This window comes from Rhipicephalus microplus, chromosome X (assembly GCF_043290135.1).
Source record: "Rhipicephalus microplus isolate Deutch F79 chromosome X, USDA_Rmic, whole genome shotgun sequence".
NCBI lineage: Eukaryota > Metazoa > Arthropoda > Arachnida > Ixodida > Ixodidae > Rhipicephalus > Rhipicephalus microplus.
Window position 1 is genome coordinate 59,885,458 of NC_134710.1, and position 24,644 is coordinate 59,910,101.

Below are 24,644 nucleotides of genomic sequence, written 5' to 3' on the forward strand. Positions count from 1 at the left end.
GGCAGTGCCTGTACCAAGATATGATTGTCAAGCAGTTGATCTTTTCTTAATGATTTTTTGTCTTCAATAGCAGTTTCCTTCAAGGGCCAGTCAACAGGCTCCAACTTTCTTTTTACACCCCCCAAACAAGCTCGGTAATTCGTAGAGTAGACCGCAGCGATCACGTTTTCCGAATATTACAGAGCTAGACGTTGCGCAGAGCCTCCATTTCGAGAAAAAATTCTCGTGCTCCTTTCCTACACCTGACCAATCTTCTTGCATGCGCAGTGACGACAACTCGGCTATCGGCGTCGTAACGCAGCACGCAGCTCGTCGATTGGTCTAAACCAGGTCTCAACAAACAGTAGTGAAGTCAACGACAGTTCTTGTTTTCACCCACAGCTACGACAGAGCCATTCAATCATACGAGTTGTGAAGCTCCTTGCATCGAAATTGGAACACTTCACTGACCCAGTTTTTGGAAGTGAGCAGATTGTCGCACCACCTGTTGATCAGCACACCCACTATTAAGCGCATTATTTGTGTTTTGTGTTGCTGCTTCCAGATGGTGCGACAGTCTGCTCCCAACGTCTTGTTACATTGCCGAAGTAGGCGGAGTCACGACGATGGGCCACGCCTCCCCCTTCCTCTGAAGGAGAAGAGTGGCGAGACCGCGGGAAAATTTGAAACCAGCTGAAGGCGATGTCCTAGTCCCTGCAACTTTCATAATATACGTATTCGCAAAATTCTTGCAGCAGAATGTTCACGAAGTAAAAGTGCACATACTTCTCTTTACAAGAATTTTTGGACCTTGGGGTTGTTTACTGGCTGTTTAAACAAGTGCAAGAGCTGTGCCATTTTTGCCTGGTTTATGGCAGAGACATAAAAGCACCTAACAAATTCTTTAATAGCATACATCTTTCAGCATACCTTGCTTTTTACTGCTGTGGAAAGACTTCAATGCTTACATTTCTGTTGGCCTCACTCACTGAGTTCGTGTATCGAGCCATTAGGTAGGGCCTTAAATGAGGGCCATATCTATAATGTAACTGTAGAATTTTTTTTTGAAGATTTAGCACTTGCCTATTTTGTGTGCAACAGAATGCTGCCTGCTTCAAGTGGTGAGCATGCTCTACTATAATTTCGCATTCTGTGTTCAAGGAAAAGTATAAGATTAAACTTTTCAGACATTTTTGTGTATATAACTTATTAATGTCTCTTTTTTTCCCCTTGATAAACATCTCAGATGAACCAGCCCCCTTTGCCCTAGAAGATATGATGACATTAGGCAATGATTTTCCACCCAGGGCTCATTATTTGGTTCGATGGTGAGCAACTTTTCTTGCCATGCTTCCGAGTTTATTAGACTTGCCTTGTGCATTTCTTTCTTGTGTTTTTAATTTTTATTCTTCTAAAACAAGTTTTTCGACAATCATTTGAACGAATATGAAATCTAGAGAAAGCCTTTGACTTGTTGCATTTTGCAGAAGTTGGTGGGGATGTGACTGGTGTTAGGCAAATTGTTTTTATTGACTGCTGTTTTCAAGCTCTACAGTCTTGGTCACTGTAAGAAGCATAGATTGGTAGTATAGATAGACACTCACTCCCATTCATAAACATGCCACTCAATCTCATCAGCATTTGCTCAAACTTCATATTTGTACCAAATAATAAGCACTGAGAATCCTTCGTGATTATGCTCACTTCCATTTGCCCTTTTTCTGCTCATGTTCATACCCACATTCACTCACGCTCATTGGCACTAACTTGCTTTTTACTCACTTCCTTGTACCAGCACTCATGTTCATGCCCATGTGTACTCAAATTCATTGTGTCTCATTATTCTTCATACTTGCGGGCTCTTATACTAATAGACAATCACTCCTGCTCATAATGACAGGCATTCATTCACATTTACGTTAATGTCTGCCTACATTTATAGGTAGTCACTCACATTTATACTTGCATCCAGTCATTGTCCCCAGTGCTCACTCATATTCATAACTGTTTCCAGTCAGACTCGGTGACACTAAGTCCTCATGAGTTAAATCACACTGACCCATGAGTCTTATCCCAGTGAGTTAGAGTATGTCTTAAGGTGTTTGAATGAGCGATAGTTGAAGTGAGCACAAGCAGGTATGAGTCATAATATAGTGAGTAGAGGAGTGTAAAAGTCATAATGAGTTTCACCGTGTCCCACTGAACTGGAGCTTGTGCTAGTCTGAGTGAGTTTAAGTGCATGTTAACAAACCTGATTTCATATAATTCCAATTCACAAGTGAAGCATTGTGAAATGTGCCTATGCCTTTTTTTATCAAAACGGTGGAATAATAAGGGTAAGAAAAATGAAATTGTAAGAAAAGGAACGTTGCCACTGGTTGGAGATGAGCCTACGACCATTGCACAATGGCTGCAGTGAGGTGGTCTGTTTCTCTGAATGAAATACTAACTTTATCTTTAGGTCTATAGATTCATTGTTTGGTATGGAGGACATTTGTTATATCTGTGTCAAGGTTTTTCTGTGGCATAGTCTAATCAGTGCCTCCTCTAGTTTTTTTAGGCCAGCCAGATGCACTCAATCCAGCCGGGCGATACTCTCTCCTTTAGCCCTTTCCTACTCTCACCCATCGGCTAGCTTTCGTGTGTGCATAGGGAAGAGTACCCTTTAGGTGGTGCCTCACAACAAAAATGATATGAAGTAACTTTTTGTTCAGTTGTGTACAGATTCGTGGGTGGCGTTTTGCATCCCTTGCGTTCACTGTGTTGGTGGTCGTGCTGTCCCTGTAAGAGACATGGTGTTTTGAGGTAGCGTGTCTTTGTTTGTAGCGCTGTGCGGCCAACCAGCGGGAAAACGTCACTGTGATGCTGCTACATACGCTGCCTTTGAAAGTGCCACACGGGTGCTGTGAGGTGGCGGCAGCATTGCTTTAGGCACAAAGAAAGAGCACGAAGAAACAAATCTGACAGACACCTGATATTGGAGAAGGAAAGCGCATTTATCGCATTTCTGTGGTAAAGCGCTCGGATGCAGGTGTGACACAAGCAGCCGCACCCTTTATGTGGCATCACATCAAGACCACTCCCTGAACTAAGGTGGACTGATGGCTACCATGGAGGAGTGAACGTTTGCACTGGCATTGAAAAAAAAAGGAGGTGTTGATCTAGGTCAGCATACTCTTATATTAAGCACTAATATTCACTTCACTGGCATCAATACAAATGTGTTACAAAAGATGTGATTGGTGAAAGTGGAAAGTGCTTGTGCTTGGATGGAGCTGTGTGGAGACATGATTTTCTGTTGGAGTGTGCACACGAATACAAGGTAGGCTGGGTGCTGTTGGGCGTGAGTAGGTATACGTACATGTGTGTGAGGAATATGAATGTGAGTGCCACTGCAGCTGTGAGTAAGATAACATAACATTAATGGTTGGATTGAATATGAGGGTAGTGTGAATACTATGAGATTAAGTGAATGTGTAAACAAGAATGCATATGAAAATGTGCATGAACTTGAGTAAGTAGTGGTATAGCGCTCGGGGATGCTTTTGTAATATGAGCGTGTGTGTGGGCCGCAAGGCACAAACTCGAAGATTGCTGCTGCTCGTCTTAGACCTACTTGTTACTTAGGATGCCTGTTATTTTGTGTGAATGAGCTCCTGTGAATTCAGGGACTTCACGGTGCGGGGTCTGGAGATCAGCCAAGCTCTTGGGACACTTAGAGCCAACCTCGATGTTTGGCTAACAAACACGTGTACATTTATTGACTGCTTTTACAACAGCGAGCTTTCCAACTGAATCTAATCCCTGATAGTAACATACTGATAGAAAAAAAAAAAAAACCATGGCTCATCATCTTCAGACCTCACAAGATGAATAATATATTTCAAGTCAATTTGATGGTCTGTGCTGTCTGAGTGAGTTCATAAGTACTAGTGTGTTCAGAAGTACTATCTTTTGTCTGCATTGCATGGATAGGATGGCCTTGTACAGCGGCCATGAAAGGTGAATGTGTGCTCTTAAAGCCCATTATATGCGCTTGTCATTACCTTCCTCACTATGCCTCACCATTTTTTGTCGCTGATGGTCTTTTTACATGTCAGGCCAAAAGTTCATTTGGATAACATAAAAACAGTTGCTAAAGGACTATAAAGGGGCCCTGCGACATTTTTTTGTTACACTGGAATAGTCTCATTATTAGTGCATGAGTCTCTATGAATCGCATGCCGCAAAAATTCTTAATAATAATTGTTGGTGTTTAACATCACAAAATCATCATATGATTATGAGAGGCGCAATAGTAGAGGGCTCCGAAAATTTTGACCACCTACGGTTCTTCAACGTGCACCTAAATTTAAGCACATGGGTCTCAAGCATTTTCACCTCTATTGAAAGTGCGGCCACCACTGCCGGGATTTGATCTCGCAACCTGCTGGTCAGCAGCCGAGTGCCTTAGCCACTACACCACTGTGGCGAGTTACCGAGAGAAGATGCATCCCTGCGTCAGCATGTGTAATGACCTTGAGCACTTTTTCTTTTTTTTATTTCCCGAACGTGCAGCTTACTTTCAGTGAGATTGTGAGTCCATGCACAAGCATGTGGCGGCATCTTGTGGTGGCCAGAGTAATTGTGCAGTTACTCTGGCAATGGGCGTGCGTATATGACACAGAAATTTTAGGTATATGACATCATTTGTAGAGAGGGGGAGGAGCTATTTCTAGCTGACTTTGATAATTAATTGTAAATTCTAGGCCACGTGCCGTGCTATAATGTTTGGCTCGCTCACGGATTCTCGGGAGCCTCAACTGACATTTGGCAGCATTTTCGGACCATGCTCAAAAAGTGTTACAGGGCTCCTTTAGGCCAAGTGAACACCATCTGATATAAAATGAGTGCAATCGCTGTATTTATTTATTTATTTGAGCATACTGTTAACCCACATTTGTGGGTCATTACAGGGAGGGAGTACATAAAAGTAATAATTGGTATATAAAAACACTCAAGTAATGTCAACTGTCAACAATAACAAAAAAAAAGAAAGAAAAAAAAATCATCAACATTGGCATGACAAAAGGAAAGCAAAACATCAACACATCATCCAACGATTTTTAGGTAACATATAGTTGTCAAGCAAATATTCAAAAGCCCTTGCATCCGTGCACTCAGCAATATGTGCAGGTAGCGCATTCCAGTTTTCGGTAACATTGGGGAAAAACGAATACCGAAAGACGTTTGTGCGGGTGACATATGTTCTAATGGCTGCACTATGGTTTATTCTTCTGCTAATTCTACCAGGTTCCCGTATGTACATACTTTTATCAATATTTATTCGACCCTGGAGAATCTGAAATAATAATTTTATTCTGTTCCTCTGTCGCCTAATTTCAAGCAGTTCCAATTTACATGAGTTTAGCATCTCGGTAACTGAGTCTGTTTTTTTGTATCTTGAACATATGAACCTGGCTGCAAGTCTTTGGATTCTTTCCAGCTCATTTATTAGGCCTTTTTGGTGGGGACTCCAAACTACGGCAGCATACTCCAAAACAGGCCGAATAAAAGTTTTATATGCCATCAGTTTGACGTCTTTGTGGCAACATAAAGAGAAGAAACCATATAAATTGCATTACTAGGTGCTGAATAACATAGTTTCCTAATCAATTGCCTTAGAGTTATTTATAAATGTCTGGAATTACAAGCATCTTTCAAATATGAAATAATCAGTACAGGCAAATTGAGTCAAGAAGATGCCAAATTTCACAAACATTTGTACGTCATGCTATTTTTACATACACATAACCTCAGCATTAAGCAAGGGACAGCAAATATGTAGTTAGGTGTTACTTTAAATAATTAACTGACATGGCTATTATTACAGGGTTTTCTTCAAGGAAAGATTGGATTTGAAAAAAAAAAAAAGTTGTGTTTATTTGTAGCCTAGACCAATGACATTTTCGATGTATATATGGGCTTTTATGCTGATTTCAAGTGTGTAATTAGTTTTATAGTAAGTTGCACAGTTTTAGTTTTATTCCATGATGATGTGTAACGTATATTTGGTTTTGTATGGTATTGAGCCATTATTAGCTCATATTGCTCTATATTAACTGTGAAATGTCAATAATCATCAAGAAAGTACATATAAAACATTTTGATGGACAAGAAATATTGTAATGTTAGCATTCTTAGAATACTCAGCCCATACTAATTCTTTATTTCGCGTTCATAATAAATATACGGGTGATAGCAAGTTTTAAAGGAGATACTTTTATTCTCCACATGTTAAGGCATATGTGGGCGAAATTTCATCCTGATTAATCTATCAGAAGTACTAAAAACCTAGTGTTCAAACTGAAGAAATTTCCCGAAAATGGATCCTAAGGAAAATACATTTTAGAAGTACAGTAAAACCTCGTTAACTCCAACTTGGTTATTTCAAAATCCCATTTAATTCGAAGTATTTCCGCGGTCCTGTATTTTGCTATGTAAGTTTGAGCGGATAATTTGAAGCGGTGGTCAGCACAAGTCTACTTAATTCGAAAACTTTGGGTGCAGTGTGCCTATACCTGATCCTAATTTCGCCGAAAATCTGCGGAAACGACGCACCTTAAGAGCCACTAGGCAATGTACTTTAGCGAGACTAATGAGTGGTAGCTGAAGCACCCCTGCTCGCTACTTCCAGCACAATAAATAAAATTATATATGAAAAATAACTGTCTCGTGATCAACTAAAATATGTGCCTGTGGAAAAGAAGATATGCTTCATTGCAATACAGCAGTAATGTGCGGGCAGCTTGTCGCATGCTTCTCGCAACGTCAGCACCTGACGATTTATCCATTCTTTCTGGGAATTTAAAGAAATTAATAAAGGACAACCTGGAGAAAACCGTGATGTATGCGAACCTGCGAGTGCTGATTGCTCCAGCCGTTCGCACACTGGCACAGCTGGCGGAGTTCTTGCCTCAAACACCTACTTTGAAAACTTGGGTCAAAGGCTTCAGTGGTGATGTTTTCCAGCCAGAACCCATTACGAATATCGTCACACTGTCCATTATTAAATTATTTATTCTACCAGAAAAAATGGGTGAATGGTCGCATCATTATGTGCTGACGCAGGGAGGAGCAGGCAACATGCTGCCCGCGTGTCACTACTGTGTTGCAGTGAAGATGTCTTGTTTTTCATAAGCACAAACTTCAGATGGTCACGTTTTTTTTTTTTTTTTATTCGGTGACAGCAGTTAGGCCCGGAATTCCCTCCTTGTTTGTGGCAAAACTGTGACCAGGTAATGCTGGAAAACATGACCCTTAGACCAACAAACTAGCCGACACAGAAAATGACCAGCCCTGATTAATTTGAATAATTTCAAGTTCCTTGCATTCCATATTTTATATGTTCTGTTAATTCGAAAACCCGCTTAATTCAAAGATTTCTCACAGTCCGAGTGACTTCAAAAATAATGAGGTTTTACTGTATAAGTCAAAGCTCATCTATGTAGAAAAGATATATTTTTAAAATGATTTCTTCCATTATAAGAGCTTGAAAATCATTGTTATTTTGAGTGTGTGGCTTTAGTGAACTTCTCATGTGAAATGTTGTGGCAGGCAACCAAGTGACAATTTCAAGGGGATTCTAGACAATGAGCTCTTTTTAGTTTTAGTAACCACATTGTGCTCTTTAAAAGTGTTTTTAACCTAATTCGAGTTTAAATTACCATCTTCAGTTTTTTTTTGTGAAAGCAGAGTAACTATAATTGTCAGAGCAAACAAAAATGTAAATATATTATTTTAGAAAAAGATTGTGTTTTTTGACTCCTGTCTCCCCATGAGGAGTCCACCGATATACTTATTTTTCGAACATATATAGTTTGTCCATGTTTTTTCAATAAGGTGCTTGCTACATCATTGATGTTAGCTGTGCTGCTACTGAAGGTAACTAAAGACGAATGAGTCTGACTTGGTTTTCACTTTTTGACAAATGGAGACTGCTAAATATTTTTTGTGTAACTTTAATCAGTCACATCCAGTTTTATATGAAAAAAAAAAAAGGGAGCAGTGTGGCTTCTTTTTTAAGAGGGCATTTTCAAATTGATGTCAACCTTCATGTTTTCTTTTTTACTGATAAACTAAATAAAATAAGCCAGGCTGCATTTTTTTGTTGTTGAGTAATTGTCAAAGATTGAGAATTTGCATGGGATTTCCAGGGAATATAAGCACTTTGAAATGGTTTCAAATAGTCAAAACACACAGAATAAACAAGTAAAGTAACCTTAATCAATGTTTTTAGATATGAATGGGTTGGTTACATTACATATTTAGCATAATAGCTTTTGCAGAGATTGAATGTCTGTACCATGTAGATGTGTAGTTTTCGCCTTGCTTTGCAATGTACTATCGTTAGCAATATGAGTTCAAACGCACGAGTGTGTGGCCAAGAGCCTCAAAATACATATAACGTGATATGAGGATGGCGCTGCCGAAACTCGAGGGGAAAGGAGGGCGCTCTTACACTGACTGTTGGCACTCTCGCATCACCATACCCGCGTGATCGTTGCTGTTAAACGGCAGTTTATCGCGTGCCTTCGGCCGCTAGCAATGATAACACGAAAAAAAATTCACCAAAAGCAAGGATGCGTGCCAAAATGCTCAGCTAACACCATCTAGATGTAATAAAAGCACGGCCTGTGCATCATGTCTGGCTACGTCGCCGTTGATGTTTGTATTTTCATAGCCTGCTAGGTCAACTGGTTGTGGATGTGCGCATTGAAGTGAATTCATATCCCCGACAGCAGCCACTAGCAGCTGACCTGCTGTAAGCTGCATTTTGAAGCAACGATATTGAAGAGGAAGTGTCAACAGCTAGCGTTAGCGCGCAGCCTTTTCCACTTTGTTTCCCGCAGCGGCCGCTGCAAATCAGCCGCTGTAGGGTTCGAGGCTATTGGACAAGCGTTCGCGTGTTCGACCTCATATTGCTCACGATAGTACACGGCCTTTAGAGGTTATGTGTTTAAATTTTGCAAGCAAGCAACCATCCTTGTTCATGTAGACACATATAACGTAAGATATGTGTGTAACCATACAAATGATAGGGCAAGAACGTTAAGCATGCTACATTAAATTACAAATATTGTTTCTTCTAGGTTTGGCTTGCGAGACTTTTTAGTTATAGCACCAAGCAGTGAAGAAGAAGCTATCTCAAGTGAAGATAGAACGAAACTTCTTGTCAGCTCTGTTTCTGTAGCTCTAAATAATTCTAAGTGGTAAGTTTCTTGGTTTTTTACATTTGTTTTGATTTTTATTGTCATCCAGTGCTGTTTAGTTTCTATGATAGAATAATGACCAAAGTGGTATGCAGAAAAATTTCACACTGTTGCATTGATTATGATTAAACATCAGTTACATTTTCAGCCATGCTCACAATGTTACGAGAGCTTCCTCAGTTCAAGGAGTAGTATTATACTGGTGACCTGCAGCTTTGCTACATAAGTCAGAAGAAAAGCTTTGAAAAGTTAGGAGAAGGTGTTCAACAACAACATCAACAAACAACGACGACAAGGAGGAGGAGGAGGAAACATTTGTTTTCAGTGTTTTTTTTAAATGTTTTCAGCTCCAAAAGCTTGCTCATAAACAAAAAATGAAGGTGACAACTCTTCCATGAACAAGCTGCATTGCACTTACGCCTTTTCAGGAACATAGTTGCTGAGAAGAAGGAAAAAATTGTCAGCTGAAGTGTGCGCAATTGGTGCTTAGTTGTGATTTATAGACTTCCAGCAGCATAGTAATTGAACTGATGCCTTTCTGGGTCAGAACTTTGCCTGCTTTCCCACATTCACTGCGTGTTAAAGAAGAGAATATTTTATAATAGTCAAAAGGTCAGACACATGTGACCGCTTGAGTGAATCCCTTTCTTTGCATTTGCCATAGAAGACATGGAGCGTTCAGTGCTTTAACGTGTCCAAAAGGTCTTTGTTTTGTCATGTGTGGATTGAAGCATGCAGTATCATTTTTGGCTGCTCGACGCAAACCTTTTTTTCTGCTGACATGACCAATAACAACAGGTCTTGGGTTGAAATGTTCGCCTGTCTAGTAGATCCTCCCTATAACAAAATTCCTTCACTTGGTTTACCACTTATTTTAAAATGCCTTCTATTCAGACATTGTTGCAAATTTTGCCTATACAGTCACCCCTGAAGTATCGAATCTGAAGGTGATCACAAAATAGTTTTATATATTTTGGTAATTTGATGTTTAAAATACTTTATATATTGAAAGTATATTTAAGAGGATACTACAACTGTTTGATAAATGATTAATTCTATGTGGGTTTGATATATGCAAGTTTGATTCTAGTACACTGGACATAGTGAGGTTGTGTCCGAGGAATATTCTGAATAAAGTTTAAAATTAGTACGTTATTAGAGAAGTTTGGAGATATAGAATTATTGCCTTGTGGCCATGCCACCATGTCAAGTCAACAAATTTACTGTTCCTCTTTGCCTCGGCTAGCATCTGCAAGCAGTATTCCTTTTCTGTGTTCACCAATTTGCTTGAACCGCGTCATGTTCTTGCTACACGTACTGGCTCAATCGTTTTCTTCACTCTTCAACTTCGCTTTGCAGCACATTTCCAGTAGTGGCATTTTGTGTTCCAGATCGGATGATTAACTTGAGTCATTTTGTGTGGTCAGCGACTGTTGAGGCACTATATTTTTAATCGAAACAAAAAAGTTACTTTGTTAGGTTAAGTCATGGTAAATGTTTTTGTTTTTTTGCAACCATAAATTCTTTTGGCTCCTGGAACATTAGTGCATTTGGCATGAGACATTTGTGTGTGTGATGCTGACTTTTGTCTATAGTGTGCCTTCTTTCTCGAGAAGAAATGCCAGCGGCTTTTTGTGTAGAACACCACAGTGGCCTGTAGCCATTATATGCTGCTTCTTAGCAAGAGGTCACGGGGTCAAATTACAGTTATAGCAGCTGCACTTTGATGGTTGTGTAGTGTAAAAACATTGTCTAAATTAAATTTAGATGCACATTCAGGAATCTCAGCTGGTCAACATTATTCTGAAACATCCTTCCCCTTCCCACTATTGCTTTCCCATAGCCTCTTGGTTTTTATAACCCACAATTTAAGATTGGCAATGATATTTTTTTTTAAGGCACCGTGCCTCCACTAAGTATAACCTATCACAAAAAAAGCCTCAGCACTAAAGGAATGGCAAAAGGTTTCTTTCTTTTTATTGAAGGAATTATTTATTCATTTCATAATGCCCCTAAGGATCCCCAAGGGAATATTACATAAGGGAACAGACACATGAATCAAACGATGTACATTTACCCAATGCAAAAAGGTAATATACAAATAAACAAAGCGAGCTATATAATCAAACAAAAAAATGTGGATGAATTGGAAAAATGAAAAATAGAAGAGAGATAGAAAATTAACTATTGCAAACATGAATTAAGGGCACCTAAAAATCAGCATTCGAGGATGAGTAATGAAGGGGCAAGGTTTGCTTATTGCAGCATTCACGGATCACATGTGCTAGCTGCTTTGGTCGGCAAACGCATTGATGAGTTGACTCACTTATACTTATTCAGACTCAGATCAAGCCATGATTCTTAGTATGAGGGAGTCTGGCTGAGCAATACTATTCTGATGAGATTGAGTCTGAGAGAAATTTTGCTGAGTCCGAGTCTGAGTGACCTTTAAGTATAAAATATATTTTTTGAATCTGTGTGAGCTCCTCCTCTTTTTAGCTCCATCTATGGCTGGCTGTAAAAAAAAAATGCAACGCTAGCTGCTTGCTATTGTATATGGTGTGATCTTCATTCACTTTTGACTATTGGTTGTTGTGTGGTAATCTTAGCCAGTGATGTAATAAAGATGTTCCTTGTTCAGTTGTGAAGTTGCACGCACGTGGGATTATCTCTAGGGATTGCAGTGGTCGGTAGAGCGGTCTTTTGAGGGAACGATTGGCAGTCCACTGCCAGCGTTTGTGCAGGTCCACCACCCTCAAGAGCGACTGTGCTTTGGCGTATGTGTTGGGAGTGGATTGACTACACACTTTGAGATGGTACATCTTAACCATGTCCCGAAGCCCTGCAGCAACGTGTCTGGCCTCCTGTCACTCTTCAAAGGAAAGCTGGTAGGATTCACACAAATATGAAGCATTTCATTGGGTTCATGGTGATATAAGCTGTAGAAAACATTACTAGTAAGCAGAATATTGTGCTGTCTCTGTTTAAGTCTTAAAGAGCCACTCACCAGATTTGACAATTTTGAGCTGACAAGCGCAATGCGTAGACGAGGCGTTCATGATCACGTCTGCCAAAATTTGCAACGCTACGTGCCGTGGAAATGGGTCAAATTTCAAGATTAACGCTGCTCCCCCTCCCTTCTGCCAGCATGCGCCCAGAAAATGAGGGCATGACGTGCGCATATGAATGGACCTACGCACACGGCAATGCAGTGACGTTGGTCCTCTACATAGACGGCTCTGCTCTGACGTTGCAAACAGTGGCACGTGACATGGCGAAAATTATTTCACACGGCATGTGTAGTTTATGTAATTTGTTGCTTGAAAAGATTAATAAAGCTCTAGATAAATAATGAGATGCAATAAGGAAATGTGAGTGTCTTTTTTCCATTTTTCTCTAGTGAATTGCAACGAGATTCGGGGCTAATGTGTCGGTATTTCGCATGTGTTCGTGTATCCCCGGTCAACGCATCGAGCAGGTGACCGCTGTGGAACGCCCCTACGCGTTCGCGCACTCATTGTACTCATATATTCTACCGGGCCTAAGCCAGCATTTGCAAACCATCCCGCAGAAACAGACAGAAGACCACAAAATAACGCTGGTCAACAAAGCAACACCGCTCGCGTGCTCGAGGGTTGGACTTGTTCGGGCACGTCATCCGCACGTGACCTCTTGGTCAGATGCTTAAGAGAGTGGAGAAGAGATTTGGCTTGGGAAGGCTGCGGAGGAGCGGCAAAAGTTTCGAGCTCGCCTCCTCTCATCCTCGTTTTGCGCCACTTCAAAAAACCTGTTTTCTTCGCTCGTGATGAACTGATTCAAAAAGTTTTTGTGGTAAAATGTTCCTCATCAGACACCCAACAACTTCCACTGTCTAACTAAAACTTAGTATGGGGCCTAGTGAGTGGCTCTTTGAAGGTAGAAGGGACACTGATAGTAAACTGTGTGGTGAGGTATGCAAGAGGTTACACAATAAGTAGCTTCTAATGATATTTTAATTTACCTTGATTGAGTGTGGTACATTAATTTATGCCTAGATGACATATCACTAAGAAGTTCATTAGAAAGCTTTGTTTGTTAGGGTACCGTATTTACTCGGGTAATAGGTGCACTTTTTTTTTTTTTTTTTTTTTTTCAGAAAATCCAGCTCGAAGTTAGGGGTGTGTCAATTACGCGGGATGAAATTTTCAAAAATTTTTTCGACTCTGTTCTTGTGCTTTAAATCTGCACATCTGCCAAGTAAAAGGCAACTTTATTGTTTCCAATTAATTTAGCATTAAACAAACATACCTATGTACCTTTTAATGAACAAGCGAGAGCCGTCAACTGCACACACACAAGTAAAATTTACAGAAAAGTAGTAGGTGTTCCTCCTTTTCCCTATTCGGAGTCCGAGTCGTAGAGCACACATTCATCCTCGTCAAGCGGGGATTCGTTTTCGATGTCTGAATCATCCGCACCCCACAACATGTCATCCTCACTCACATCCAGTGCATTCGAGGTACCCGTCTTCTTGAAGCTTTTACTGACGGCTTCGATGGAGATCGCCTACCATGCTTCTACGATCCAAGCGCACAGCATTTCCACAGGTGACCTCTTAATCTTACCACCTGGAGTCAGCTGATGTTGTCCTCCAGCCATCCAGGTGGTGTACAGCCTTCAAACATTGTCCATGAAAGTTTATTAAAGGACATGTCCACAGGCTGCAGTATTAATGTGAGGCCACCCGGAATCACTGCCAGATCTGTGCGCAGCTCCTTTAGCTCATCTCGTACATGGTCTACTAGGTGCCCAAGAAAACTGCTTAGGACAAGCGTGGACGGGAACAACAGACTGTTTTCACCCAATCCACCATGAGTTCCACGCTCATCCAGCCCTTTTCTTAGACTCTGACGTAAATGCCTTGAGGGAAATTTGCCTTTGGGAGTGTCTTGAGTTTAAAAATAATGTAAGCTTGCACCCATTCACTGTCACCGCCAGCATTGCGGTGCATCGTGTTTTATCAGCGCCAGACGTTCTGACGATAACGCTCCATGCGCCTTTCTCCTCCACAGTCGTGTTCCGCGGCATATCAAAGCAAAAGGGGGTCTGATCAGCGTTGTCGATTAGAGACAAAATGAAGTCTTTCTGCTGTCGGAGCTTTATAAACGAAACGGTGGAAGTCCACCACTTTGTCCTCATATGCTGCGGGCAAGCGCTGGCACAAGGTGATCCGCCTTCGCAGTGCGAGGCCATGGCGCCGCATCAAACACAACTGGAGCTGGCTTTGAACTCTTTTGCTTTAATGCTCTGCACTCGACCTATTCTGCGCGCCTCAGTCTGCACAATATCCAATGACACAGCACGGAAGTCTTGTCGTAGCTCTCATATATGCCAGACCAGTTGCTCTTCGACATTTGGATACCTGCCGGTCTTGGCACCACGGAAAGCCCATCGTGTTTTTTTCTTAAGTTTTTCTTCTTGAACCCTCCTGTACTGAATACTGGTTTCTCTGACACCGAAATGCCTGCTTGCAGCCCGGTTGCCGTGCTCCAGCGCTTAATGCACTGCCTTAAGTTTAAAGCCAGTTGTGTAGCTTGTGTACTTCCCCATGGTGAAACCAAACTTGAATACATGACCACAACATACGCGCAGCACTTGCAAAATGGCATTTTTTTCTTTCTCTGATGGTGGTGATGGCGAGCGAGCCCCTGGCCTTGTACATGTGACCTCCAAAGAGTGTGGTGATTTGGGGGTCATCAGTAATTGATGGAACAGCCCTTTAGTTTTTTTTCGCTCATGGACGCTTTTTTTTCTTCAAGTTTCATTAAAAAAAACATGTTTGTTAGGCGGTCGCATTTTGAATCTTTTTTATTTTGCCTTATTTTTTTCTTTAGGGTACGGAGACCGCGTTCCAACTGTACCGCTGGGGGATAGAATCGTCTCTGATCGCCCCGCCACAGTTGTCTAGTGGCTATGGTACTCGGCTGCTGACCGGCAGGTTGCGGGATCGAATCATGGCTGCAGCGGCTGCATTTACAATGGAGGTGGAAATGCTGTAGACCCGTGTGCTCAGATTTGGGTGCACGTTAAAGAACCCCAGGTGGTCGAAATTTCCCGAGCCCTCCACTACAGCGTCTCTCATAATCATGTGGTGGTTTTGGGACATTAAACAGCACATATCAATCAATCGTTTCTGATCATGCCCAAGTTCGGGGTGCACCTATTATGCGCAGAATTAAAAAAATCGAATTTTCCACAACCAAACTAGGAATGCGCCTATTATGTGAGTGCGCCGATTATGCGAGTAAATACGGTAGTTTGTAATTTGTCAGTATTTACATTTTTGTAATGTTGATATTGTTTCATGTTTTATGTCATTAGTATATTTAAATTACTGATACCTTGTCACACAGGGGGTGTTAATGTCATTAGTAGAGGCCGAATTTTTAGGCACTAAAAAGTGTGTTTTAGGCACCAAAGACAAGCAGGTAAAATACCATTTTAGGCCCTCAAAATCATAATTATAGGCACAATAAACTTCTACAAAAGTTTAAATATCCCAAAACAACGACGTCGGTGGCTTGTATCTCCGGCAAGAAACAAAAAAAATGATACTGTTTAAGAGAGCAGAAAGGTACTAACGATTGAACATTGGCATGCATTTTCCGCGTGATTCCCAGTATGTGGTCTTTCGTTTTATTGTCTAGCATTGTGCATCAAGTGTCCACCATTCAATTAACACTCTCCTGGGTTTTTCTTGCTTCGTTGTGGCTGGGAAGGGCAGTGCAGTAGCAAATAACCAGACCACTCATACCCTAGAAGAGAGGGTTGCTAGGTCAAATCGTGTAGGACCGATTTCTCCCCCATCGGTGAACACATTAAAGAGCCCCTCATGAGCTGACAAGCGTTACGATGCACTGGGCACTCCGGATCATTCCTGTGAAGATTTGCAAAATTACATGTCTTTCTCAATTTCTAATGAATGCCACTTTCCCTTCTCGCGGGCGTGTGCCCCAAGATCTAGGGAGTGACGTACAGCAAGGAATGGTACTGCTTTTACGTCACTCCTTTATGTTGACATTGGTAGGCTGACGTTGCACACAATACACTCTTCATCAGAACTTCGTTAAATGCTAGCTATATCTGGAAAAATACATGAAAAATGTCCCGCCTCCTGATTATATCCTGCATTTTGAACGGTTTCCGTTAAGAGCATTCCACGTGAGATTATTCTACTTGGCATGTGCAATTTGTGTGTTCTGTTGTGTAGCATGAATGAGAAGTACTTTGGTTTGGGCTAGCTGCTTCATATCAGTTTGAAAGAGAGGCGCAAAGACAAAGGGATAAGAAAGACAGCGCTCTTTCACTCTATGTCTTTCTTTTCCCTCTGTCTTAGCACTGCTCTTTCAAAATCAGTGTAATGAATGAAAGCTGAAAAAAAAATAAAACGCCAACATTTTCTCAGCTTGTAGTTATTATTATTATTATTTTTTTAATAGCCTCGAGATGCTATTCACTAATCGGCCCTCGTTCTGCGACCGCCTCGGTGGACCAGTCGCTGTAGGGTGCTCCGCTGCTGACCCGAATGCCGCGGGTTCGATTGTAGCCGCGGCAGTCACATCTAGATGGAGGCGAAAAAGTAGATGCCCGTGCACTGCGTGATGTCAGTGCACGTTAAAGAACACTAGATGGTCAGAATTTGCAGATACCTCCACTACGGCATCCCTCATATTCATATCGTGAGGCGTGCTTCCACTTAGGGCTGCAGAAATAGCGGCTTTTGCACTCCTCATGCTCCTCTTCCAATTGCTCGAAGCATGTCAGCTTTGTCTTTGTTGAACCTTATAGTGTTTGTAAATACCAATGTTGCCTTTTTTACCTGAATAACTTTTTCACATATACCACACATACTACCCCTACTACTACTACTACTACTACTACTACTACTACTCTCCCATTTCGCTTGCGTTCATCTTCTCGTCGTTCCTGCATCATGCCTTTGTCAACGCTGACAACGCTTAGCTCGTGTTTGGCGCATCGCCTCTGAACGCAGTTTCAGTGGAGTGACGTGGAAAAATCACCGTGGTAGAACACTTTTCATTGGGCACGCAAGAACTTCTAGTGTCTAACTACAACTTATTATGTCACCTAGAGAGGGACACTTAAAAAGGTAAATTACAAACAAAACAAAAGCTACAAGCACATTACATTTTTTACCCGAAGGCACTGTAGCAGGTGTGTTACAATGTCAAAGAAAACACACCTTCATTGACACAACACACTTTGTTCTCTCTATAAGCCATTTTATTCTGTAATTAAACTAACAAAATATGAATAGAAAAATTATGTCTGATACGACCTTCTAAAATCTTAATTACCATTGCGCGAAAGGGACTGTTTAGGTACATTCATTTTGGAATGCGAGTTCTACCGTGAAATGCTTGACATATGAGCTTTAACTGCTGTTTAATTCGACGCGCTGATGGTAATTCCCATCCTAGTTCATTTTTTTATAATGTTACAGCTGTCATTTTTGAGTAATGGCTTAGGACAAACCTTGAAGCGCTGTTCTATATTTTTTCATGTTTGTCACTTAAAGACATATGACAAGGGATCTCATACAGAACAAGCGTATTCAAGCATAAAGTGAATGTATGCTAAATACACCGTTATTTGTAAACATGCCAGCACCTGTCTCAGGCTTTTCTGTATAATGTACAACGATTTGGCGACTTTCGCCACCACTGAATCAACAAGAGCATTTCATGAGTGGCCCTCCATGGTTTTTCATTCGTTCTTTAGTTACCCGCAACTGCTCAGAAAAACCTGCTCTTCCTTTCTCATTGCAACACCCAGGTTTTCAGGGCGGTTCTTGAATTCCTTCAGGGCACTGGATAGCTGTCTGCAGAGGGCAGTCGCCGCGTCCTCGTCCATAGACGTCACTTTTGTTTCCTTACCCCATCTTTAATTCTCTCTCCTCCTTCCCGTGCAGACGCTGAGACGTGCTTCCACTTAGGGCTGCAAAAATAGCGGATTTTGTACTCCTCATGCTCCTCTTCCAATCGCTCGAAGCATGTCAGCATTGTCTTTGTTGAACCTTATAGTGTTTGTAAATATCAATGTTGCCTTTTTTACCTGAATAACTGTTTCACACCACTCTCGAAAACAGAATTTGGCCTTGAATAGCCCTCATATATGCGCTAATTTGAAAAATAGTCCTTCATAAGCACTTATAGGCATTTAGGCACGAACACCCAAAATAGGCATTTATAGGCACTATAAAAACACTATAAAAGTCCTTCTTAACCTCTAATTCATGCTCATATATCAGAATGGCACAATAGGAATGCAAGGAACAAAATAGGCATTTGCCTATAATCCGGTCTCTAGTCATTAGGTTCAAGTGTCATTCGGGGCAATGAATACTATTTGATCCATGGGTGTGCTACGTAGAATAAAGTAGTGTAATTCGTTCATGAGATCACTGTTGATAATTCATATTAAAATGGTTGAAAAAGTTGAGGAAGGTAAACGTAGAGTGGTAGAAAGGTGAAGCTAGTGATTTTAAGACATCCGTGAAGTCGCTTTGCTAAATAAACATGCACAGAAATTTTATATTATAGTATGTATGGCCACCATAAGCCAAGACGACACCTAGCCAGTAGCCACAGCCGATATAATAAACACGAGCAACACAGCTGACATCGCAGAGCCGCAGCTGCTGAACAACGATGCTAAGCTGCAGCAAGTAATGAATTTAGTTGCCCTGTTCGCATCGCAAGAAATGTGCATAAGCCAGAAGAAGAGATTTGATCGTGAGATAAAACAAGAAAGAAAAAAATATACTCCTAATGCCATTGCTGCAGATGCGCGTATACACAATGAAGAAAGGTGTCTGCCTCTTTACATCTTGCTGACAATGCCAGCAGCCATACACCACTGAGGTTGGGAGTAAAACGTTTTGCGACAAGCCGTCCGTACACCTCTCCTCGTTGAAATGAGAGATGCCTGTAAACAACCCTGAGGTTCAACAATCATTATGAAGATAAATAGACTCATTTTTGCTATGTGAACATTCTGCTGCAAGAATTTTGTAAATACATGCTATAATAAGCAAGTTACAGGGTTTAGAACATCCATTTCATCTGGTTTCAAATTTTCGCGTGGCCTTCCCACTCTTCTCCGCCATAGGGAAGGGAAGGTGTAGCCCATTATTGTCATACTGCCCACTTCGGTAATGGACCTGATGTCAGTGATACGTCATAGGCGTCCAGCCAACGACTGAGCAGGGCATTCCCGACATGAGCACATGTCATAATGATGTGTGGAGTAGTAGTAGTAGTAGTAGTAAACATTTATTAAGGTTGCCAGATAAACCAGTTTCTAGGGGGTCAGCTTCCCTACAGTACTAGGTGGAGTCCCTAGTCAGGGACCCCATTGATCGTGGCCGCTGTCCTGGTATGCTGGACCATGGCTCGTTGGGCCGGAAGGTCCTGACAACTGAGAAGGGCCACCTCCCAGTCCTCTCTAGCTGTATTTGAGTTTGGGGGTAAAGAAGGATTGAGCTGGCATGCCCATCCCATGTGGTAGGTGTCAGCCACATCCGCACAGTACTGGGAGAGGCTGGAAAAGGAAGAGTCAAAGTGTTTAAGCACTGCCAGGCACAGTAACGTATTGGTAAATAGCCGGAGAAAAATTGTATCGTCCGCCTTCCTTAGTCCTTTGCAGGGAGCAGGAAAACGACGGTGGGAGTCCCGGTAATGTGTACTAATTATCTCCCTACAAGTCAGGAGAGGAATATTCTCCTCTGGATCACAGGGTTCATCGGTGGGCTAGGCAGTGGCCCGGGGAATGAGTGCCCGGGCAGCAGCGTGCACCACCTCATTGCCTGCGAGGCCCTGATGGCCAGGAGTCCAGATTAGTGAGCAGGGAGAGGGTAACCTGCCCGCGGACAAGGTTTAAGAATTTTGGCAGCTAGGGGTGAGATTCATCCCAGTTGAAAATTTCGGCAAGCTCCTTTGGAGTCTGATATTATAATTTTAGAACTGTCGTGTGACATAGCTAAAGCTATGGCCACCTCTTCAGCATGGGTAGCGTTGGGTGTGCGAAATGACCGACCATCCACCTGCCTGTCTTGGTGGACTACGGCAGCCGTATACCAACCCCTGCGGTAAGGGCCGGTGATGTTTGTGTAAAATACGTTTTGTTTAAAGCTGAATTGGCGCCGGAGAGCAAGAGCTGAGCCCGTGCTTCTCGATGGCCACCGTGCGACTCACGGGACTTATTGGTGGGAAGGGGTCGAACATGAATGGGGTTTTTTCAATGTTCGGGCAATCGTACCCGCTCCTCAGTGTGGAATTCATGATGAATGTGTAGGAAATCTAGGAGTTGTCTGCCTGACAGGGTCTGCGCCAGGCGGGTGTATTGATTTGTTAGGTGAGCCTCCCGAAGTTCTTGGTAGGTGTTTACCACACCTAAGGCAAGAAGTTTTGCAATGGAAATAGTGATTGGCGGGAGATTTGGAGCTTTCTTGACAATTTTGCGGAGGGTGACCTCCAAGGAATCTTCATCATGCTCCCGTAAGTGCAGGTACGGAGTCACATACAAGATGCGATTAGTGACAAAAGCATGTGCGAAACGAAGCGCATCCTTGCTTTTGAGACCTCCCTGCTTGTTGGAGACTCGGCGGACCATGCGGCCCACCTGTTCTCCAAACTTACGCAGCTTGTGAGGTGTTGTCTTGACCCTGCGGTGTTTGTGACTGTGGAGTCCAAGAACACGGATCTCTTGTGCCTCATTAATAAGTGCCTCATAAGTCCACTATACAGGGAAAGATTAATGGACGAAGTGCACTTCGCCGACGGCCGAAGGTGCACAAATTCAAACTTCTGTGGGGAACACTGGAGGCCGCAGTATGCCACATATTCGTCCACTATATGGGCTGCGGTTTGCAGGCTGTCCTCCATGCTGCCCAGGCATCTCTCTGTGGCCTACTGAGTGATGTCGTCGGCATAAAGCGCATGCTTTACCCCGTCGACAGCACTCAAGCGGGCTGGGAGCTGCGCCATAGCTATGTTGAACAGCAGGGGCAACAACACAGTGCCCAACAAGTTTAAAAGCTTGTTAGGCCGACTTGTATGCTCAAAATATAGTAAATTTTAAAATGTACACTCTGTGTGTTATCACTTGCATTTTACGGAAAGTCAGATCCTCCTATCTAAAGTTGGTTCTGCTTCTTCTGAACGAAAAAGAATGGCATTTGCACATGCCTTGTTTCAATTTCAAGAAAAAAATACTGTTATGCAGGTTAGTGGGGTCATGCCAAATGTGATCATTTTTATTTATGTGATGTATGCTATTAGAATTCAATTTAAAACTATTAAAACCAAATTACTATTGTCTTCAAATTTTCTTCGAATCTAAAATGTACTATGTGCAAAAGCCTAGGCATCGTCATATCATTACAAAAGTAGACACTCTGAATGATTAACAGTTATTGTCTATAAAGCATGCTGATTAGCTGATAAGTGGTGTTATCTAGCCATCTTGTAGTAAACCATGGTACTTGTAGATAAGTCACTGGAGGTTTTTTTTTTAGAAACTTTTCAATCACCTTTTGGATCGCTTTGTGTAATGTGACATAACAGAACTTAACCTAAAGTAGCATGTGTTTAGAGTACATGTGGAGAAGAGATTTATTATATTTTGCTGGAATGCTGTTAAATTAAGTTGCCCTCTAGTGACACATTTTTTCTCAATTTTTTGTAGTCGTATGCGTCGCAACAAAGTCCAGCACCTATTCAATTGACCATTCGGTTTACCTACATGCTGCAAGACTGGTCCCCAGCTTCATGGCCACAGCTTCCATCTGGTATGTCTATCTTTTCCAAAGCAAAAAGTGATTCTGGCCGTGGCGGTCACATTTCACTGGTGGTGAAATGCTTGAAGCTCATGTACTCAGATTTAAGTGCACGATAAAGAGCCCTGGGGGGTCGAGGTTTTCGGAGCCCCAAAATGCATTGTGTCTCGTAATTGTTTTGTTGTTTTAGCATGTACTATAACTTTAGAAATATTGTCAATTAGAAAGATAGAGTGGTGTAGGGACACTACATTCTGGGCTAACATAATACAATGAAGCTGGCAGCATCATTGAGATCTTTAGCTTCCGTGGCTAGTTTTCCATCCATAAGACCAAAGTCGGCACAGTTTGTGTACCAAAGCCAAAGGCGAAAATAAATAGGTAATCCTACAGGTGAGATTCGAAGTGATGTTTTAAATGATGGTACAACATGATAGTACAGTGCTCAATTGGGTAGGGCAGTTATTTCTCCAGTGCCATGCTTATTTGAGAAAAATTTGAAAAAGAGGTACAAAGACAAGCACTTGTCTGCATCCCCCTTCTTTGTGTTTTTCTCGTCTAAGTATGCAATATGAACAAGCCTTATCTGCAACCCTCCCATGATTAGTTGGCTGGTGACATTATGAAACCTTAAAATATGTGTTACGTAATCGGGATGAACATTAACCAAATTGGGAATGCAGCAGACTGTGTGATCTGTTAAGGAAGTGCGATATTTCTTGTCACATCTGTCTAGAATGATTACCGTTCATCAATATTCAAGTTAGTCAGACCAATTTGTAGTAATAACTTTCTACTTCTGAGGACGACGGTATGAATTGAATTCTTGACTGCAGTGCCTGCATCTTATCAGAGGTGATATGCAAAAATACTGATTTGCATATACAGTAGACTCTCGATAAATCTACCTTTGATCATTTATACTTATGGTTAATTCAAACAAAATTCAATTTTTTTTGGTTGGCCCTCCATTACTTCAATATATTTAAAAGCCTCTTCATTCAAACTTCATCATTCGGTTGATTCATAGTTTTTGTGGTTCCATACCTGAAAATATCTGCTGCCGTCCTACTACTATATAAATCTTTGTGTGCTTACATAATCCTAACAGTCTAAAAATGAAAAATAAGCACATCAGGCCATCAAGGAAAAAGGCTTTGCCAACAAATGTTGTAAATGAAGCACACACAAGGTAGATCATGATGCTTCTCAACAGGTATGGAAAGCTTTTGTGCTGAAGGCACGTAAAGCAAAGAAGTAGGTGGCAAATCACAATTTCTTTAAGAGGTCTGATCAGTAATAAATGGCCAATAAACCTGTGGACCTCTGTTCATTGGGTGACATTGGGTTCAGTTAGGGTTTAAAAAACGCTTAAAAAGATTTAAATGTGATCAAATCAATGTGACACCTTGCCCAGAGCCATATATATGAAAACTCCTGATTATTCAAACTTTGATAATTCAAACAAAATTCAGAGGTCCTTTCAAGTTTGAATTAATGGGAGTCGACTGTATAGTGATGCCTGTTAACATAAATCAGTTGGTCAAAATTAATTTGGAGCCCTTCACTTTTATAGTCTTCGTTTTTCCTAAACATGTTCAATGCCATGAATTGACGGTTAAGTAAATTTAGCATGGTTACATTTTTCCTTCAAGGTGCAAACCTTATTGCCTTTAATTATGAATACAGAATCTAAAAACGTGATTTTTTTTTCACAGCATTTATTTCTGTGCAGAGTGTAAAATATAGCCTACATCATGTAAAGGAGTCTTTCAGCTGGTTCTCATGTTTTGTTTTTATTCACTAGTCTGAAGTCAAAACTGTTGATCATGCATTCAACTTCAAGATGTTCTGGAGCAAAGGAGTAGATGTGGATTGATGCCTGTACGTCATCTGCTAGGTAGATACTTCTTCAAAAATGGAAAAAACAGCATGAGCACAGGATGAAGGAAGATGACATGAGCACAGTGCCCATCCTTGTTTCATCTTCCTTCGTCCTCTGTTCACACTGTGTTTTTCATTTTTAGAGTTATGTACCAACTAGCCCATCTTTCACCACTTGTTCAGTTTGTAGATGCTTTTTCTCTATTAGGCCAGTGGCCTTGAAGGGCCAGTAAGCAGGCTCTGAATTTTCTGTTGGGCACCCTAAACAAACTTGCCAATATGTGCAGGAGGCCGCGGCAATCACATCATACAAATAACTTGTGATTTTGTAAATTCACTAAATTTTAAAGGAGCACTGACATCAAATTTACTCATGTCAAGATTTTTGCGTCGAGTAGCTATCAACCCCCTAGTAGCGATTCGCGACCTAAAATGCATCTAAGTGACGAATGAGCGTCTGTAATATTGAATAATATATTCACTATCGAACTCGATTCAAAATGTGTGGAAAGCCCGCCAAATTGTAGTGCTGGCAGCGCTATCTCGCCGCCACGTTGAGGCCACTGCACAGCTGATGCCGCTTTCACAAAAATTGGTGACGTTACACTGGCGTTTCGTCTGCTAGGAGCGCGCGTACAGTCAGTCCAGCTGTGTCTCTGAAGGCGTAGACATGCCTTTGTCACCAACATCAT

General features: G+C 41.6%; 1 protein-coding gene across 3 annotated transcripts in view; it reads left to right on the forward strand.

The window, feature by feature from the left end:
• The window catches only part of Rab3GAP1 (RAB3 GTPase activating protein subunit 1), a 358,494-nt gene that overhangs the window by 10,669 nt on the left and 323,181 nt on the right, over positions 1-24,644 (forward strand). Inside the window, exons 5-8 of one of the 3 annotated variants that reach the window (XM_037427224.2) lie at positions 1,226-1,307; positions 9,111-9,230; positions 11,953-12,118; positions 21,978-22,080. In XM_037427224.2, coding sequence (XP_037283121.2) covers positions 1,226-1,307; positions 9,111-9,230; positions 11,953-12,118; positions 21,978-22,080 — 471 coding nt within the window. Of the gene's footprint in view, positions 1-1,225; positions 1,308-8,425; positions 8,783-8,832; positions 9,028-9,110; positions 9,231-11,952; positions 12,119-21,977; positions 22,081-24,644 lie in introns of those variants that run through there. The other 2 variants (XM_075876887.1, XM_075876886.1) reach the window with 2 other exon arrangements.